Source organism: Plecotus auritus, assembly GCF_963455305.1.
Source record: "Plecotus auritus genome assembly, chromosome: 5".
Classification (NCBI taxonomy): domain Eukaryota; kingdom Metazoa; phylum Chordata; class Mammalia; order Chiroptera; family Vespertilionidae; genus Plecotus; species Plecotus auritus.
In genome coordinates, this window is record NC_137776.1 from 152,872,564 (window position 1) to 152,892,158 (window position 19,595).

The following is a 19,595-nucleotide window of genomic DNA, read 5'->3' on the forward strand; positions in this document are numbered from 1 at the left end:
TTTAGGGATCGGGCCTAAACGGGCAGTCGGACATTCCTCGAGGGGTCCCAGATTGGAGAGGGTGCAGGCTGGGCTGAGGGACACCCCGCCCCGTGCACAAATTTCATGCACCAGGCCTCTAGTTGTTAAATATTAAGTTGGCTGCAGGTTTACCTTTATTTGAAAAAAAGAAAACTCAGGTTTGCTGTTTTGTGTGTGTGTGTGTTTTAAATCAAGTACAGGTTTTAGAATATTTTTTAGCATCTATTGAGATAATCACATGGGTTTTATTTGACCTGTTCAAATAATGTTATAGAATATATTTCCTAATATTAAAACATTTTACATTCCTGAAATAAGTGCACTTTAGCAATGATATTCATCTTTCAATGTATAATTAGACTTAATTCACTAATATTTTATTTGGGACTTTTTACATTTATGTTCCTAAGTGCAAAGTCAACACTTTTTTTTCTCTTCTACACTATCAAGGTTTTGATACCAATTCAGTACTGGCTTCATATAATAGAAGTATCACTTATTAAAGACTTTTAACCTTCTTTTTACATACTTCTCATGTAATACACATTAATAATCACATGATATTTCTCATCTCTATTTCAGACATGGTACAACTAAGTCCTAGAGATTCAATACTTCCTTAAGGTCACCCAGGCACTGAATGACAGAGCCTGCATTTCAAAGCAGGAACCACGCTAATAACCAATGTTCTCTGCTACCTGACATCTTTTGTCAACATTCTAGTGCAAGTAGCACTGGAATTAGGTATTACTTGAAAATTGATGGGGGTAGGGGAGAGGGAGGGATTCATCCATAGATAAAATAATAATCATTTCTTAGAAACAATGCTTTGAAAATTAATTTCTTTCACAGCTATTCCATTTTCTACTTCTTGAGTCTATTTGAGGAAGTTTGATTTTTACAGAAAATCATTTATCAAAAGTTTAAACATTCTTAGCTGCCTCCACTGTTAAAGAATTTAAAAAGCATTCCCAAAACAAGAGGTTAAAGCTCACCTTGACTTTGAGCCAGATGAAGAATTTTTGATGTAACATATCTGGCAGTATCTGATTCTGTAGGTTCAGTACTGATCTTCTCCAGCTGAGCGAGGAGTCCGACAACCCGAGAGTTATTGGTAAGGCTAAAAAGAATGTTACTTTATATTAGGGCACAGCAAGACCACTATTTTTACACTAAGTGAAATGGGAAGTTTCGAACAGAAGAGTGATTGATGCCCTCTGATATGCCTTTATTAGACAATTGCACATGTCACATTTGTAAGTTTTATTTCTTGGGTGATTGGTACAAGGTGTTCATTATATTATGCTCTATACTTTCTGGTTTTCAGAAATATTTAATATTCTTAATAAAAATATTCTGTAGTGAGAAAAATAAGTTACATGTTTAAGTTTTTATATATTTTCTTTTTCTTCCAATATTGCAAAAGAGATAAATGATTCCTTAAAACTGTTACCATAAATCTGAATGAGCTAAAACATTAACATTATAAAAAATTCCAAACATGAACAAAAGAAGACAAAATAGGAAAATGAACTATCATGTACCTATCACCCAGCTTCAACAATTATCAATTCATGGACCTTCTTATTTCACACATGCTTACTTGCAGGCACACACATCCATTGGCTAATTTTGAAGCAAATCTCAGAGAGATCATTTCCTATGTAAATACTTGGCATTAATTATCTGTTTTCTAAAATAAGAACTCTTTAGAATGTATCTATAATAATAAAAGCATAATATGCTAATTAGACTGGACATCCTTCTGGACGAAGCCAGGGCTGCGAGGGAAGCCTGGGTCCCGGGTGCCAGAGGGAAGCCGGTGCTGGCAGCCGGGGGAAGGAAGGCCTACTCTTGCACGAATTTCATGCATCAGGCTTGTAGTATAACTATAATAGCACTACTATACCAAAAACAATAACAATAATCCTTTAACATCAACATCTAATTTCCAAGTTCAAATTTCCCAAATTCATATTCTCTCTCTCATTTTCTTTAACAGTAAGTTAATTTGTACAAACCACCAGAGACTGAACTCAGAAGAAGAAAATCTACCTGTCTTCCATTAAGTCAAACATTAAGTTTTCAAAAATGTAATAAATCAATAGCACTCTTCTTACTACATTTTGAAAATATCGTTATTTTTAATATAAAATGTTATTGTGTCATTATGCATTGAGTTTATAATTTTTAATTCCTCAGTATTAATTTATAACATGGTAAATATCAATAGATTAAAAAATCCACATCAACAAAAACTTTTTGGAGTCTTCATTTAAGAGTACAAAGAAATTCTGAGCCAAACCTGTTCTTTTTGAGAGCTCTAGTTCTTTGTGGTGAGAAATTACATTAAGATACCACAATTTTGCATACTAGGGAAAATACATCTTTAAGAGAAATTTGCATTACAGAAACCAAAATTCAGAAACATACTAATTGAGTGTGTTTTTCCAATTTTATTCAATTACTTTCATGTGTTAGTATTTTTAGTAGCTAATAAGACATCTATTTTAAAAATTCAAAAACATACAAAACACACTAAGCATAACACACATACTATTCCGTTCCAAATTAAGAGTTTGTCTTGTCGGTAACTCTTAAAATGTTAAATTAAATTGTACCACTATAAAAAAATAAAACTTTTGCCCTAGCCGGTTTGGCTCAGTGAATAAAGCATCAGCCTGCAGACTGAAGGGTCCCGGGTTCAATTCCAGTCAAGGGCACGTACCTCAGTTGCAGGGTCCTCCCCGGCCCGGGCCCTGGTCAGGGCTCGTGCAGGAGGCAACCAATCAATGTGTTTCTCTCACATCGATGTTTCTGTCTTTCCCTCTCTCTAAAAATCAATGGAAAAATATCCTCCGGTGAGGATTTAAAAAAAAATTAAAAAAATAAAACTTTTATCTAAGTGACTCCTTTCTGAGAATCATGCTATTACATGGATGGTGGATGAATTTATTTTTTGAAGGAAGGAAAGAAAAAAATGGAAATTCAGAACATGGGCATTCCCTTTCTGTACTTTTTTCATCTACAGAATGAAAACTGAACAAAATATTCTAAGCCACTACTGACTCAGCTCCAAAATTTAAGGCTGTGACACTAATGTTGAGAGAATCATAGGGTGAACACCAGAGGGCAGCTATACCATTTGAATAATTTTTAGACTTTATTAAAAAACACACACAATTATATAGCTTTTCAATGAACACAGCAGAGAATTTTTAATTAAAGAGATGTATCTTCACTGTCTTCCTCTATTTTTTTAGATGAATCAAAATGAGGCTGACCAATCTTCAGAGTTACCATTTATAATTCTAACTAGAGATCCCTCAGCCTGGCCTGCAGGGATCAGCCGAAACTGACTCTCCAACATCCCCAAAGGGTACAGGATTGCAAGAGGGCAGTTCTCGGGTATCACACCCTGGAATCAGGCTCCCTCCTCTCTGGTCCCAGGTGCGTCACCCAAGAACCACAGCTGCCTAGTCATTGCAGCTCAGCAGCTCCTGCATTGAACATCTGACGCCTAGTGGTCAGTGCGCGTCATAGCTACTGGTCGGAGCATCTGCCCCCTGGTGGTCATTGCACATCATAGCTACAGGTTGGAAGGTCACTTAGGATTTTATCCTATATAATAAAGAGGTAATATGCAAATTGACCATCACTCCAACACACAATATGGCCTCCCCCATGTGGACACAAGATGGCCGCCACAAGATGGCCAGCAGGGGAGAGCAGTTGGGAGGGACCAGGCCTGCAAAGGAAGGTAGTTGGGGATGATCAGGCCAGCAGGGGAGGGCAGCTGGGAGGGACCAGGCCTGCAAGGGAGGGCAGTTGGGGGGGACCCAGGCCTGCAGAGGAGGGTAGTTGGGGGGGACCAGGCCTGCAGAGGAGGACAGTTAGGGGTGACCAGGCCGGCAGGGGAAGGCAGTTACGGGCAACCAGGCTGGCAAAGGAGGGCAGTTAGGGGTGACTGGGCCAGTACGGAGGGCAGTTGGGGGAGACCAGGCCATCAGGGGAGGGCAGTTAGGGGTGACCGGGCCAGCAGGGGAGGGCAGTTGGGAGCGATCGGGCCGGCAGGGGAGGGCAGTTGGGGGCAATCGGGCTGGCAGGGTGCAGTTAGGCGTCAATCAGGCTGGCACGGGAGTAGTTAGGGGGTGATCAGGCTGTCAGGCAGAAACGGTTAAGGGCAATCAGGCAGGCAGGCAGGCAGGCAGGCGAGCGGTTGGGAGCCAGCTGTCCTGGATTTGAGAGAGAGAGAAAGAGGGATGTCCGACTGCCCTAAATGGGCCAGCACTGGGCCAGGGGACCTGAGGCTGTGCCCCCTGCCTGGCGGGGCTTGACAGGGGACCTCAAGGTGCACCCCCAGTGCTGGGTTGGGGGAATTCAGGCCACGCGGGGGAACTCAAGGTGTGCTTCCCGTCCTGGTGCTGGGCTAGGTGACCTCAGGCTGCTCCCCCCACCCCAGCGCCAGGCCAGGGGACCTCAGGCTGTGCCCCCCCACCAGGTGGGGCTTGACAGGGGACTTCAGGCCATGTCCCCCACCCTGGCACCAGGCCCGGGGACCTCATGTCCCCCACCCTGGCACCAGGCCCAGGGACCTCAGGCCGCACCCCCCGCCCCAGCACCAGACCAGGGGACCTGAGGCTGCGCCCCCCTGCCTGGCGGGGATTGCCAGGGGACCTCAGGCAGTGCTCCCCACCCACTGGGGCTTTACAGGGGACCTCAAGGTGCCCCCCACCCCGCCACCAGGCCCGGGGACCTCAGGTCGCACCCCCCACCCCAGCACCAGGCCAGGGGACCTGAGGCTGCGACCCCCTGCCTGGCGGGGCTTGACAGGGGACCTCAGGCCATGCTCCCCACCCAGCGGGGCTAGACGCGGGACCTGAGGATGCACCCCCCTGCTGGTGGGGCTTGATGGGGGACCTCAGGCCATGCCCCCCACCCAGCGGGGCTTGACAGGGGATCTCAGGCCATGTCCCCCACCTGGCGGAGCTTGACGGGGGACCTCAAGGCATGCTCCCTGCTCTGGTCTGGGCTGGGGGACCTCAGGCCATGTCTCCCATCCTGGCGCCAGGCCAGGGGACCTGAAGCTACATGCCCTGCCTGGCCGGGCTTGACAAGCGTGGGACTGGCCAGGTCTGGATCTAGGCCAATGGGGGCGGGGGCCCGCCGGGTCTGGTTCTCATGCGATTTTGAGGCACATGTGGGTGGGTGGGGACTTGACTCTGGGTCCCGTGGTGTGCCCCAGACTCTGACAGGAGGAAGGTTTTCATATACATTTTACTGATTTTCTTTCGTCTCTGACACTTGTATTATAGAGAAAGGGCAAATAGCAATATTAAATTATTTCCTCTAATTAATCCTCTTTTAATGTGCACAAATTTCGTGCACTGGGCCACTAGTAAATAATAATTAAAAGACCCTGAGAAGGAAGGAGGTATAAAATCTAGAATAGAGGTGACAGTATTAGTCTTTGACAAGAAAAGAGACAAGCTCTGTTGGAGTAAATAATACGATGGTAAGAGGAGGATGGAATTAAAAAAAGGGGAGCATGTAAATTTGGTGTAAGAAATATGAAGATACGGTGAACACACAATACAATATACAGATGATGTATTATAGAACTGTACACCTGAAACCTACAGAATTGTATTAACCAATGTTATCCCAATAAATTCAATAAAAAAATTTTTTAAAGTAATGAGGAAAAAAATAAAAAGTAATGAGAATAATAGATTTATTTTCTCTATGATATCATGAGAAATGGTCATTTGATGAGGTTATGTATTGATTTATCTGAGGATTTCAAAGGTTTGAGGAATATAAAAGAAAGTATGAAACAGTCATTACAAAATTTGGGAAACTGAACTTTCCAGATAACCACAATAAGAAGATTGCTGGGCTCTGTTCAGGTTGTTAATCAATAATTTTTAATGATCTCTGCCAAGTTAGTTCATCTTCCAACATCATTCAGCTGCTCAATAAAGATTTACAGGGAAAGGGCTTTGTCCAGTGGGTGTGATTAAAAACACACACACACAAAGTGCCCTGGCTAGTGTGGCTCAGTTGGTTGAAATGTTGTCCCCTGTACATTGGAAGGTCGTGGGTTCGATTCCTGGTCAAGGGCACATACCTGAGTTGTAGGTTCCATCCCTAGCCCCCATGGGGGTGCGTGCAGGAGGCAACCAATATGTGTCTCTCTCATATAGATTTTCTCTCTCTCTTTCTCTCTCTCTTTTTCTTCCTCCTTCCCTCTCTCCTTTCCACTCTCTAAAAATCAATGGAAAAATATCCTCGGATGATGATTAACCAAAACACACACACACACACACACACACACAAAGTGAGATAAAGGCATTCCAGGTATTTGCAAGAGTATAATAATAGACAATCAATTCTACACTGGGTAAAAAAAGGAGATTAAATGAGAAAAAAATAAAAGTCAATAAATTAGAGTTCTGGGTAAGGCAGAACGCTTACAATACAGATATTTGCACAAGTGAGATAGATGAAAGATTGTTGTTGGAGAATAAAAAGTCTGAATTAGTACTTAGAAACGAGAATTTTGCTGATGGTAACATTTAGGGCATGATCATGATGACGGTGAATGGGATGCAAAGAAAATATCTGTCTGCTGTAGCCTTTTTTTTTCTTAGTCCTCACCTGAGGGTATGTTTTTATTGATTTGAGAGAGAGAGAGGGGGGAAGAGAGAGAGAGAAAATGAGAGAGAGATAGAGCGAGGAAAACATTGATGGGAGAGAGAAACATCAATGGGTTATCTATGTGCCCTGACCAGGGATTGAACCCGCAAACTTTTGGCATATGGGACGACACTTCCAACAAACTGAGCCACCCAGCCAGGACTCTGCGTGCTCTATCTTACAAAACATGTTAATTTTATTTAAATCACCACCCATGGTCTTTAAATCTGCCAATCCAATTCATTCCATTACAACCCTGTTTAAATTCAGCAAGTATCGATATCCATCCACCCCTCCAGATTTGCTAAAAAGTAAGAAAGTCCACAGTAGAGCTGATATTTATCTCAGGAGTCAATGAAAACTTCCCTATAAAGGGCCAGATAGTGTATATATTTTAGGCACTACAGGCCATATAGTTTCTGTCACTACTCAACTTTGCCATGGTAGTACAAAAGTGACCAGACAATCTTTAAGTGAAAGAGCATGCTCAATAAAAGTTTATTTATGTACACTGAAATCTGAATTTCATGAAATATTTATGTGTCATAAAATATTATATTCTTTTTACTCTTTTTTCCAACCACTTAGAATGGAGCTCACAGGCCATACAAAAACAAGAGGTAGGCCAGATTTGGCCTCCCAGTCACAGTTTGCTGACTCCAGCTTTAACTGAAAAGGTAAATCTTAATAAAACCATATAAATACAGTTGATCCCTGAGCAATGCAGGAGTGGGGGTAGGTAATCCCACCCCTGTGCAGTTGAAAATTTGTAACTTCTGACTCCCCAAAAACTTAGTTGTCCCTAGGTATCCACGGAAGATTGGTTCAAGGAACCCACACGGATACCAAAATCTGCAGATGCTCAAATACCCTAAATAAAATGGCATACATGCATACATGAAAACCCAACTGTGGACTGAAAACATTACAGGTATTCACTGAAAAAAAATCTGTGGCTCAGATGGCTGAATGTTGACCTATGAACCAGGAGTTCACAGTTTGATTCCAGGCCAGGGCATATACCCGGGTTGCAGGAGGCAGCCAATCAATGATTCTCTCTCATCACTAATGTTTCTTTCTGTCTCTCCCTCTCCCTTCTTCTCTGAAATCAATAAAATATTTTTTTAAAATAGAAAAATCGGCATATAAGTGGACCTTTGCAGTTCAAACCCATGCTGTTCAAAGGTCAACTGTATAACATACTATTACTTAAACATAAATAATATTTTTAAAGTAATGAGTTTCAAATACCTGCTTCACGTATTATTTCTGTAATTTATACATATTGGTATTTAGAATTACAGTACCTTTTCTCTGATACCACTTTTAACTTGCTCATCTTGAGTTACTTCATTTCACCATTGCAGATAATCTAAAAAAAAAAAAAAAGTTAATTAAATATAATTCTGTTTTCTATACATTAGATGTCATAACTGCCATACAGCTGAAGGTTTTTATTATGGGAAACACAAGATAACACTGGAAACCAAAGGAGAATATTTGAGTTCTATGTGCTTCTGGCAAGTCACTTCAACGCACAACATGTGACTATTACCTAAAATCAACCAGTGAAACATTACCAGAATCCTAGAGCTACAAAAATGCAAAAACCTAATCTAACACAATTTACAATCTAGTGTTCCCATTTCTTTTGCAATAAAATTATCCTTCCTGTTCTAATACTCTTCCTTAAAATACTCAAACCAACAATAGCATCCTGAGATTAGTGTACTTATTGTCCACCATTCACATAAGTACTCAAATACTGCAAATATGTATGATTATTTCTACATGAGAATACTTTTACATTAATAACAAATTGTTCAGACAGAGTAAAAACCAGTAACATCTTATTTAATACATTTCATGCATATTTTCCTTTAAGCAGTACAGGTTTTATCTTTATAAAGTTCATACTATACATTTTAAAACATTAAATCTTGATTCACAAAATTTTGATAATTTTTGGATTGTGTATAAAAATTACACGGTCTGTTTTTAAGTTATAAGAAATTTTTAAATTGCTGTTCTTTTTTTCAACTGACTTATTTATTTATTTATTTATTTATTTACTTACTTACTTACTTATTTAGATTAATCCTCACCTGAGTATATTTTTCCATTGATTTTTAGGGAGGGTTGAAGAGAGAGGAAAAGACAGAGAAATGTCAGTGTCAGAGAAATACATCGATTGATTGCCTCCTGCCTGAGCCCTGACCAGGGCCCAGGCCAAGGAGGAGCTTGCAACCAAGGTAACGTGCTCTTGACCAGAATCAAACCCGGGACCCTTTGATGTGCAGGCCAACACTCTATCCCTGAGTCAAACTGGCTAGGGCTCAATTGACTATTTTGTAATGACTACAAAATCAAAGTAACTTTCCCAATATCCAAGTTAATTAAGACTTAACTGTATATACAAGGGGGGAGGAATCCGATGTGTTTTCAAAAGTGCTGCTGTTGCCATAAAAAGTTACTTCTTGTTGAGTGGTATGTTTCTCTCTAAAACTACATTAGCAGCACATCTTAAGGAAAGTTCACTGTAAATTCTGATTCGCAAAAATTAATGCTGGGCATTTACATCACTCCTATCTCAACAGTTAAGAAATGATTCAAACTTCCAATTCACAGTAAGATAGCAATTTAGCCACAGGCATTTCTCTCCTCTCCCTCGGAGAACTAGAGTAAACAGTAAAGTCCACAGTGACAGAGAGGAAAACTATGGGGAAGGAGGGTACTCTGCCCAGAAGAACTCAGGAAACTCATAACTAAGGGAACTGGGAAATACCAAGAACAGCAGAGAAAGCTAAACAGCTAACTAAAACTTTATAATTGCACATAACTTTTTACCTCCTCAATATCCCCATGTTAAACATGTCTGGCAAATAATCTTCACCAAAGACATTGACAACCTCAAAGAAATCTGCCTTCTGAGACTTTCGAGTTCCTCAGGAAAAAGGCCAATTCTCGTCCTCATTACCTTAGGGCTAACCCAGCGTGTCCCTTACGGCGCTTTTTATTTCTGAGGCCTGAGACCAGAGTGCCTCAGAGTAAATGAAGGCCCTTCTTGCTGCTGTGAACATTTGTGTTCATTGCAAGTATGGGGTAACAGAAGTGCTGCATTTCACCAAGCCTGTGGTTTTGCCAAACAAAGGTGACAAAGCAAGAAAGAGGCAAAGAAGTTGAGAAGGTACGCAAGGGAGTATATAATATCTGACCGTGGAATTTAGGTATAATCTACTCATTCCTCTTCATTGGATCGTTTTCATCGCCATAAAATCATGTTGTTGTTTTTGTGTGGGGGGCGAGGCGGGGGGGGGGGGGGACTTTCTTGCTCTCAGCTCCCCAGTTCAGCTACTGTCCCATTTCTTCCCTTCTGAAAGCAGAGTTGTTTATATATATTGTCAACAAGTCCTCTCTTCCCATTCCCTCTTAAATACGTTCCAGTCCAGTTTTCCACACATCACTCCATCAACACTGCTAACTGCTCTTGTCAGCAACCAATGATCTCATTTAGTGTTACCAAATCCAACTGTCCATTCTCAGTCTTCATCTTACTAGTTCTATCAGCAGCATTTGATACAGCTGATCACTCCCTCTTCTTGGAAGTACTTGCTTCATTTGGACATACTCTGTTTTCTGTCTACCCCACTGCCACTCCTTCTAAGCCTCTTTTCCTGGAATGCCCCAAGGCTCAGTTCTCTCTTGTCCTTTCCTACCTCAGGTCTCTTGGTGATCTCATTCAGTCTACTCAACACTTCCACTTAGATCTCTCCTATCACAAACTCAAGATATCCAAAACTGATCTCCTGACCTTCCCTTCCCTTTCAAAGGTGCTCTAACCTCAGCTTTCCCCAAGGATAGTTAAAGACAATTCTCTCTCTCCAAGTATGTGATCCAAAACTTAACTTCCTCCTTAGCTCCTGTCTTACACCACACATCCAATACACTAAGAAGCCCTGATAAGCCCTGGCTAGGTAGCTCAATTGGTTAGAGCATCATCCTGTTATGCCAAGGTTGCAGATTCTAGCCCCAGTCAGGGCACATACAAGAAACAATTAATGAATGCATAAATAAGTGGAACAACAAGTCGATGTTTCTCTCTCTCCCCCACCCCTCAAAAAAATATCCATTAAAAAAAAAAAAAAGTCCTGATAATTCTACTTTTAAAATATAGAATCTGATCACTTTCACCACATCTACTTCTATGATCAAGCCACCATCCTAGTCTCCCTTCTACCTCTGGCTCCCTAGAGTCTGTTTATTCTCAACACAACATCCTGACAGACCTTTTTAAAACCTTGGGGAAAAGAAAGAGAAGAAAACAAAAAACAAAACCAAGAAATATACCCAGTTGCCCCATTTCTAATGCTCTGCTATTGGTGCAAACTTTCTAAAATGTGGACTGACTATATTACAAGGAACCTATATTGTAAAATTTTGTGACTGTCTCATTTGGCTATTTATTATGCCCTTATGTTTTACATTATAACAATTTACAAATATGCTTGAAAATCGAATGAGTCCATTTTTAAGGATGAGGTAGTGGGCTAGTGACAATTTTGCGAGTCATTTCACTAAACTATTGCAAACAAAAGACAACACAACACACAAAACCCCATCTTGAGAATGAAAACTACTTATCAATGAGTTTACACATAGGCTGGTAATTCAAGTTGTCCCATTCCATTCTGTGTTGTCTCTGGAAGACAACTTTACAAGTATTGCAACAAAGGTTCCAGCAATATTCAAAGGACATTTAACTACAAATTATAGTCATTTAACAAGTTAAAGGTACTATTGGAATCTGAAACATAATAAAGTTTTTATTTTTTAAAAATTATATACAATGAAAAGGCTGATGTACCAATTTGCATAGTAGCAGAACTTACTAGAAAAGGGAAAGCCATCCAATTGCTGAGAAACTAATAAGATCAGAATGTAAAATTATGCCGAGTAAAATGCTTATCTGAGATGCAGAAGGAGGAATGTTTAAAGTTCTACAGCATATTAACAGTAAGGTAAGTCAACATACTGACCTGTCACATGATGTAAAATACTTATGTAATAAACAGAAAATGTGTTTTTTTCTATCCAGATAGATGAATCCAGAGTTTGTAAACAGTAATATATCTAAGATTATACTCTAGATATATTACGTATTCATAAATATTACAAAATTTGAGAATAGAAAATCAAGAAAACTTTTTTGCTACAGGGTGATTGCTGCCCAAAGTTAACAAAAAACAGGGTATTTAATGTTTTGTCCTCCTATCTGCAAACTAAAGGTCTGTTCTGGAAGCACTATGTTGGCATCTGAATTGATATTGGGATGCCAACATAGTGCTTCCAAAACAGACCTTAGTTTGCAGATAGGAGGACAAAACATTAAATACCCTGTTTAACAAATCTTCATAATAACAAATCTGCATAATAACAAATCTTCAACAGCTGGCTCTATGTGAAGATTTGCTACTCTTATTAAAAAATTAAAATTAAAATTAAAAATACCTGACTTCACAACACAGTATTTTCACAGAGAGCTAAGTGTCAAAAGCTCTGGGAGATAACATTTTTTAAAGTTCTACTTAAAGCTATAAAAATGATTAACTTTATTAAACAAAAACCTGTACACTCAATAATGTTTAAAGAACTACATGGAAACCTGGACAAAGAGCACATAAAACTCGGGCTACACGCAGAAATCCAGCGGCTTAGCAAATGAAGCGTTCTCAACAGGTGTCAGCTGACAGGTGAATTGCAGGAGTGCTTTCACAAGCAGGTCAGAGGATCAAGAGCGGCTACTGAAGCTAGTCACCTTAGCAAACACTTATCACATGAAACAACTGAACAACTCTCGGCAAGACCTTAGAGAAAATATTTTTACTTCAAGTGACAAGATTCTTGGCCGGGGAAAATCATGTGACAAAAGGAAATCATAAAATGATTGCTACTTGGGCTTGAGAGTGAAAAAGAATCTCTGGACCTTGAGGAGGAAGAATCTTATGTGCCACTTTCTGGCCCTCAAGAGGAGATTTACTGATCTGCCCCTTAAAAAATTCTGGATTTCTATGGAAGTGTAGTGACCTGCAAATCACAATAAAGAAATGAACATTTTGGCTACAAGTTTTCAACTTTTTATGTAAGAAATTTTTTAGTTGTTTATCAAGATCAAGGAGAAAATCACCTCATGTCAGTTGAAAATAAAATCTGTGAATGGTTATTTCAAGTTCAACAAAAGAAAGCAAACACAATTTTCATATGAAAGACATAAACTTCATTATTTATTTTTAGTTTTAAAAAGTAATTGTCTTGTATAAAGCCTTTTCATAAAAGGTCAAATAATCAACATATATATATATATATAACTTGAAACTTCTGGAACTATATTTGAGTCTCATGTCAATCAACTAAAAAAAGTTGGGTTTTTTTCAAATTCTTATATAAATTCTGTCTTAGGCTATATTTTTATTAACATTATTTTTAGTAGCTTTGTTATTTAGCATTCTTAATGGTTTTCATATTGTAAAAACATTAATACAAATCAGCTTAAAAGTGGTACTGGCCAATAGACAACAGATGAATGCAACAGAACTGAAAGTCTAGAAATAAACGCATATATCTATGGCCAAGTGACTTTGGCAAGGGTGCCAAGTCCATTCAATAACAAAAGAACAGACTTTTCTTTGCTGAGATAACTGTATTTCCACATGTAAAGGAATGAAGTTGGACCCCTAATCACAACATATATGAAAATAAAAAAGAATGTTCGGATACATACTACAACATGAATTAACCTTTAAACATTGTGCTAAATGAAATAAGCCAGAAACAAAACAATAAATATTGTATGCTTTGCTTCCATTTATATGAAAAAATCTAGAATAGGCAAATACATAGGAATATAAAGTAGATTAAAGGTTACCAAGGGCTGGAGGTAAAGGGGAATAGGTACTCATTGTTTAATGGAAATTATAGAGTGTCTGTCTGGGGTAATGAAAAATTTTGGAAACAGTGATTATGGTTGCACAACATTGTGAATATAATTAATGCCACTGAATTATAACCTTAAAATGGTTTAAGTGATTTTATTGTGGCCAAATATATTTTACCACAATAAAAAAATACCAAAAAAATTAACTTGAAATATTTATTTAAATTAAGTCTATCAGGCCTATTTTTTAAAAAACTGAAGCCATTTATTTAACAGTAACTTACTACTCTACCATATGAGTCTTTAAAAATCATGAAGCCCGAGCTGGTTTGGCTCAGTGGATAGAGCGTCGGACTGTGGACTAATGGGTCCCAGGTTCGATTCCGGTCAAGGGCACATGCCCAGGTTGCAGGCTCGATCCCCAGCTGGGGGCGTGCAGGAGGCAGCCAATCAATGATTCTCTCTCATCATTGATAGAAATCTCTCTCTCTCCCTTGCTCTCTGAAATCAATAAAAATAACCTATATAATAAAAGACTAATATGAAAATCGACCAAACAGTGGAACGAGTGGTCGCTATGATGCACACTGACAACCAGGGGGCAGACGCTCAATGCCGCCCAGCCAGAAGCCGGGCTCTCCCGCCTCCAGGATGTCTCACTGCTGGCTTAGGCCCTCTCCCCAGGGGGACATCCCTGTCAGTCAGGCATCACCTAAAGGCTCCCAGACTGCGAGAGGGCACAGGCCGGCCTGAGGGACACCCCCCCCCCCCCGAGTGCATGAATTTCATGCACCGGGCCTCTAGTATAAAAATAAATAAATAAAAATGAAAATGTTCCAACTGGTGTGGCTCAGTGGTTTAGCGTCAACCTATCAAACAGGAGGTCACAATTCAATTCCAGGTCAGGGCACATGCCCAGGTAGAGAGCTAAATCCCCAATAGGGGGCATGCAGGAGGCAACCAATCAATGATTCTCTCTCATCATTAATGTTTCTATCTCCCTCTCCTTTCCTCTCTGAAATATATATATATATATATATATGTGCATGTGTGTGTGTGTGTGTGTGTGTGTGTGTGTGTATATATATATATATATTAAATTAAAGAGTCCAATGCTTAAAAAAAAAAAATCATGAAAATGAGCTTAGTTTCCAGAATGGTAAACTAAGTTAATTACTTGTTTTTCAAATAAGGTTGGTTAAAGTTTTTTTTGTTCACTTTAAATAAATAAAAATACTCTTGTATATACCATATACACAGGCCATATTTTATTAGTACCTTGTATAGTAAAAATTTGTGGTAAGACTCCTAGGCCTACTTGAATAAAATCCTATCTAATAAAAGAGTAATACGCAAATTGACCGTACTTCCGCTACACAAACAAGCCATGCCACCAGCCAATCAGGAGCAAGTATGCAAATTAACCCAACCAAGATGGCTGCGGCCACGGAGTGAGCAGGAGGCTTGGGTTTCCCGGCAATGGAGGAAGCCAAGCTTTCCGCACACCCTGGCAGGCCCAGGCCTCCACTCAAGGCTACAAAATTTCAATTATAGAAAATAAATAAATCCCAACAAAAATGGCTGTGGCCCCAGAGCAAGCAGGAGGCGTGGCTCCACCCAAGGCTACAAAGTTTCAATTATAGAAGATAAATAAATCTCAAATACCAGAGCCTCCACTTGGGTTGCCGGGGGGCGTTGCCGGCCTGCAAACCACCATAGGCCCCTCGCTCAGGCCGCCCCAAGCCCCAAGAGAACCCCACCCTGATCCGGGACACCCTTCAGGGCAAACCAGCTGGCCCTCACCCATGCACCAGGCCTCTATCCTATCTAATAAAATAGTAATATGCAGATTGATCATCCCTCCAACACACAAGATAGCTGCCCCCATGTGGTCAAAGATCCTGCCCCCATGTGGACATAAGATGGCCGCCACAAGATGGCCAGCAGGGGAGGGTAGTTAGGGGTGACCAAGTCGGCAGAGGAGCGAAGTTGGGGGCGACCAGGCCTGCAGGGAAAGGCAGTTGGGGGGGACCCAGGCCTGCAGGGGAGGGCAGTTAGGGGTGACCAGGCATGCAGGGGAGGGTAGTTAGGGAAAAACAGGCTGGCAGGAGAGCAGTTAGGCATCAATCAGGCTGGCAGGGGAGTGGTTAGGGCAGCCGTGGGCAAACTACGGCCCGCGGGCCGGATCCGGCCTGTTCAGCTGTCCTATCCGGCCCGTGGAGCCGAAAGAGCGGAGGGTTCTCTTGCTCTCCCCTCCGCTCCTTTACTTTGAATTTACATTAGTTCACACAAATACTCCATCCATGCTTTTGTTCCGGCCCTCCAGTCCAGTTTAAGAACCCATTGTGGCCCTCGAGTCAAAAAGTTTGCTCACCCCTGGGTTAGGGGGTGATCAGGCTGGCAGGCAGAAGCGGTTAGGGGCAATCAGGAAGGCAGGCAGGTGAGCAGTTGGGAGCCAGCAGTCCTGGATTGTGAGAGGGATGTCTGACTGCCTGAAATCGGTACTACCAGGATCAGGCCTAAATGAGCAACTGGACATCCCTCGAGGGGTCCCAGATTGGAGAGGGTGCAGGCTGGGCTGAGGGACACACCCCCCGTGCACGAATTTCGTGCACTGAGCCTCTAGTAAAAAATAAAGTGGGAAATTTAAGAAAAGGAAAACCTATTTTTTCTATCTGCATTACTAACACATCAGAGTTTACATCCTTTGTGGGATGGAGAGCCACACAGAAGAATAGACTTGTAAGATGGCCACAGTAATTAGATGCACAGAAAATATATCATCCTCTGTCAATAAAGCATTAGCAGTCATTACTGAAGTACTGTATTATAAAACCTAATTATTTTCAAGTACTGCCCTGACAATCCTGAGCTTCACAGGGCCCCAAAGGCCTAATGAGAGTTCTCCCACTCTTGCCACGTGTGCCCCATCCAGTGGGAAAGGCTCCTCGCCCAGCCAGTTCCACCATCAGCCAAGCCATTTAATACTCGATTCAATCCAAAACCTAACTAGTTTCAGTCCCCTGCTGGCTCTCAGAATTATTCAAACAAACTAATCACAAGCTCCCACAGTGAAGGGATGGGAAGGCTACTTCTTCCTTTTGTTACTACAAAGCCTGTCTCCCACAGACGCTGTGGCTGGTTCACTCTATTCCCATGCGATGTGCAGTATCTTCCTCTCCCAGAAAATTGCTGTCAATCTCATCTCACCAGTGTCCAGTGGTACCGATTTCAAACTATTTAGGATAGAAGATCCATACTTCACCAAAGGATTATAGGTGATAATAACAATTATTATATCTAAACTTTCTGTTTAAACTAATATCAGAAAGTTTATAGATGTTGTAACTTTTATGGAGGAGTTCCTGGAGACCTAAAAATTATTTCATGGATCCCCCAGTATATAAAGATTGAGAAAGGCTAGTCGAGTCTCTTGTAGGCAGGGTTAGTGCAGACCAGAATAGGTTGGTCCTGGTCCAGTATAGTTCTATAGCTGCTAAGCACAGCAAAAGATTCCTGATCACACAGCCTCCTGACCAACCACAACAGTTTCCTAATTTTAAAACAAGAGAGTGGTTCTAGCAGTGAAGATCTAGGAGCAATTTCACAATTACACAGGAGGCCTTTTAATCATAAAAGAAACAATCACACACACACACCCCTTGGTTTCTCAGTTCTCTGCAGAGGTTTTGGGAGTTGTTCCTTCAAGCTCAACCTAGAGTCTCTTCCTTTAGATCTCCAAACAATTCTGTAAAGCACGTGATACCTGTGCCAGACATTAATTTATTGCCCCTCATCTCCAAATTCACCGTTTGCCTGTTCTGTGAAAATAGATGTATGCCCTCAAAATATTCATTTCTTTGCCAGCTGGCACGATATTAAGCTTTGTCAAAAGAGGACATTGGAAAGACACTGCAGAGGAGAGAATTTTGCTTCTGGCTCCAGTTTGCTCACTAGGCTGCAGCAGACAAGGCTTCCGCAGGACCCACTCCTGCAACAAGGATGGCTTTTCCAGCAGCAGGCTCCTGCAGCACACCCGGCGACCCCAACAGGAGGTAGCACACAGACCGGACAGACATCTCCCCATGAACAGCTTTCCCTGGCACCCTAGAGGGGTGATAGCCAGCAAATTCACCACCCACAGCTACTTGCCTTGACCTTGCCCTTTTCCAACAAGGTCTAGACCTCAGGTGGAGAGGGAAATCCACTACCTCAGCTTCACTCTATCTCAGTAACTACTCTTTATATCAGCTTTTCCTATATTCCTTAGAGCTATCTTTACTTCTTACTGGTAAACCCCTCATTGCTCCAATCCCAGTATAGTCAATAATGCTTTTTTTATATATGTATTTTTCTTGATTTCAGAAAGGTTGAGAGAGAGAGAAACATCAATGATGAGAGGGAATCATTGATTCCTGCACGCCCCCCACTGGGGTTCAAGCTTGCAACCCAGGCAGGTGCCCTGACCAGCAGTTGAATCATGATCTCCTTGGTTCACAGGTCGATGCTCAACCACTGAGCCATGCTGGCCAGGCTAGTCAATAATCCTATGTAATAAAAGGCTAATATGCAAATTGTCCCCTCTGGAGTTCGACTGACTAGGAGTTCAACTGCTCACTATGATGTGTGCTACCACCAGGGGACAGTGTGGAACAAAGGAAGGAAGGCCCTGGCCGACAGCTGGCAGCCGGGGAAAGGAAGGCCCCAGCCGGCCCTGATTGCTGGCCAGACCTAGGGACCCTATCCATGCACAAATTTCATGCACCAGGCCTCTAGTTTATATATATATAAAAGCCTAAGCAACCGTTCAACCAGTAGCTATGACACACACTGACCACCAGGGGGCAGATGCTCCAACCAGTAGGTTAGCTTGCTGCCGGGGTCCAGCCGATCAGGACTGGGCAAGACGGACCGGACACACCGTGGAGCCCTCCTGCATTCCCTCCCAGCCCCCATCGTGCACCGGTGGGGTCCCTCAGCCTGGCCTGTACCCTCTCGCAATCCAGGACCCCTTGGGGGGATGTCAGAGAGCCTCAGGTCAGGCCGAGGGACCCCACCGGTGCACAAATCCATGCACTGGGCCTCTAGTTCTTTATACAAATCTTTTCCTGTTAAATTACAGTGTGGTTTCTATCTCCTGAAAGGACCAAACTGATACATCCCAACAATTCTCTAAGCTCTTTGGTATCTTATGGTAAATAAATGCTTTCTGCTTAAGGTATCTAGAGTAGATTCTATTCTTTACAACTGAATCTTCACTGTTTTCTTTTTCAATAAAGAAATTTTTGAGGAGTGAGGAATCATACAATATCCTCAGAGATTAGATAAATCTCTGACTTTTTTTTTTTTTTTAATTAGGAAGTGAACCCTACCTGGTCTGGCTTGGTGGTTAGAGCGGCAACTGGTGGACTGAAGGGTCACGAGTTCAATTCCAGTGGAGGGCACGTAACTCGGTTGCAGGCTCTATCCTGGGTCCTGGTCAGAGAGCATGAGGGAGGCAACCAATTAATGTGTCTCTCTCACTTCAATGTTTCTCTATCCCTGTCTCTTCCACTCCCTTCCACTCTCTCTAAAAATCAATGAAAAAAATACCCTCGGGTGAAGATTAACAAAAAATAAGTAAATAAAATAAAATAAAATTAGAAGTGATACTAATCACGCATAGCCAGGATTAAGATGGCTACTGAGGATTATAGTCCTAGGTTAGTCTATTAAATACTTTAATTGTAATATGAATTCCATCTTAGACTATTATCATCCCTGCTATGCCTAACTACTATTTAAAATTTAGTATACAATAAGATAACACTTCACACCCATTAAAGTGGCTATAATCAATAATAAACAATTAAGATAATAATAAAAATTAGCAAGAATGTGAAGAAACTGGAAACCCCATACATTGCTGAAGGGGATGTAAAATGGCAGCTACAATGGAAGTAGT

General features: G+C 41.4%; 1 protein-coding gene across 7 annotated transcripts in view; it reads right to left on the bottom strand.

Annotated features, from left to right (window-relative positions):
- The window catches only part of AGTPBP1 (ATP/GTP binding carboxypeptidase 1), a 105,515-nt gene that overhangs the window by 77,886 nt on the left and 8,034 nt on the right, over positions 1 to 19,595 (bottom strand). For all 7 annotated transcript variants that reach the window (XM_080668553.1, XM_080668552.1, XM_080668554.1 and 4 more), the window contains exons 2-3: positions 8,028 to 8,092; positions 1,017 to 1,141 (exon numbers count right to left, since the gene is read on the bottom strand). In XM_080668553.1, coding sequence (XP_080524679.1) covers positions 1,017 to 1,141; positions 8,028 to 8,059 — 157 coding nt within the window. In that variant the 5' untranslated portion in view covers positions 8,060 to 8,092. The remainder of the gene's footprint in view (positions 1 to 1,016; positions 1,142 to 8,027; positions 8,093 to 19,595) is intronic.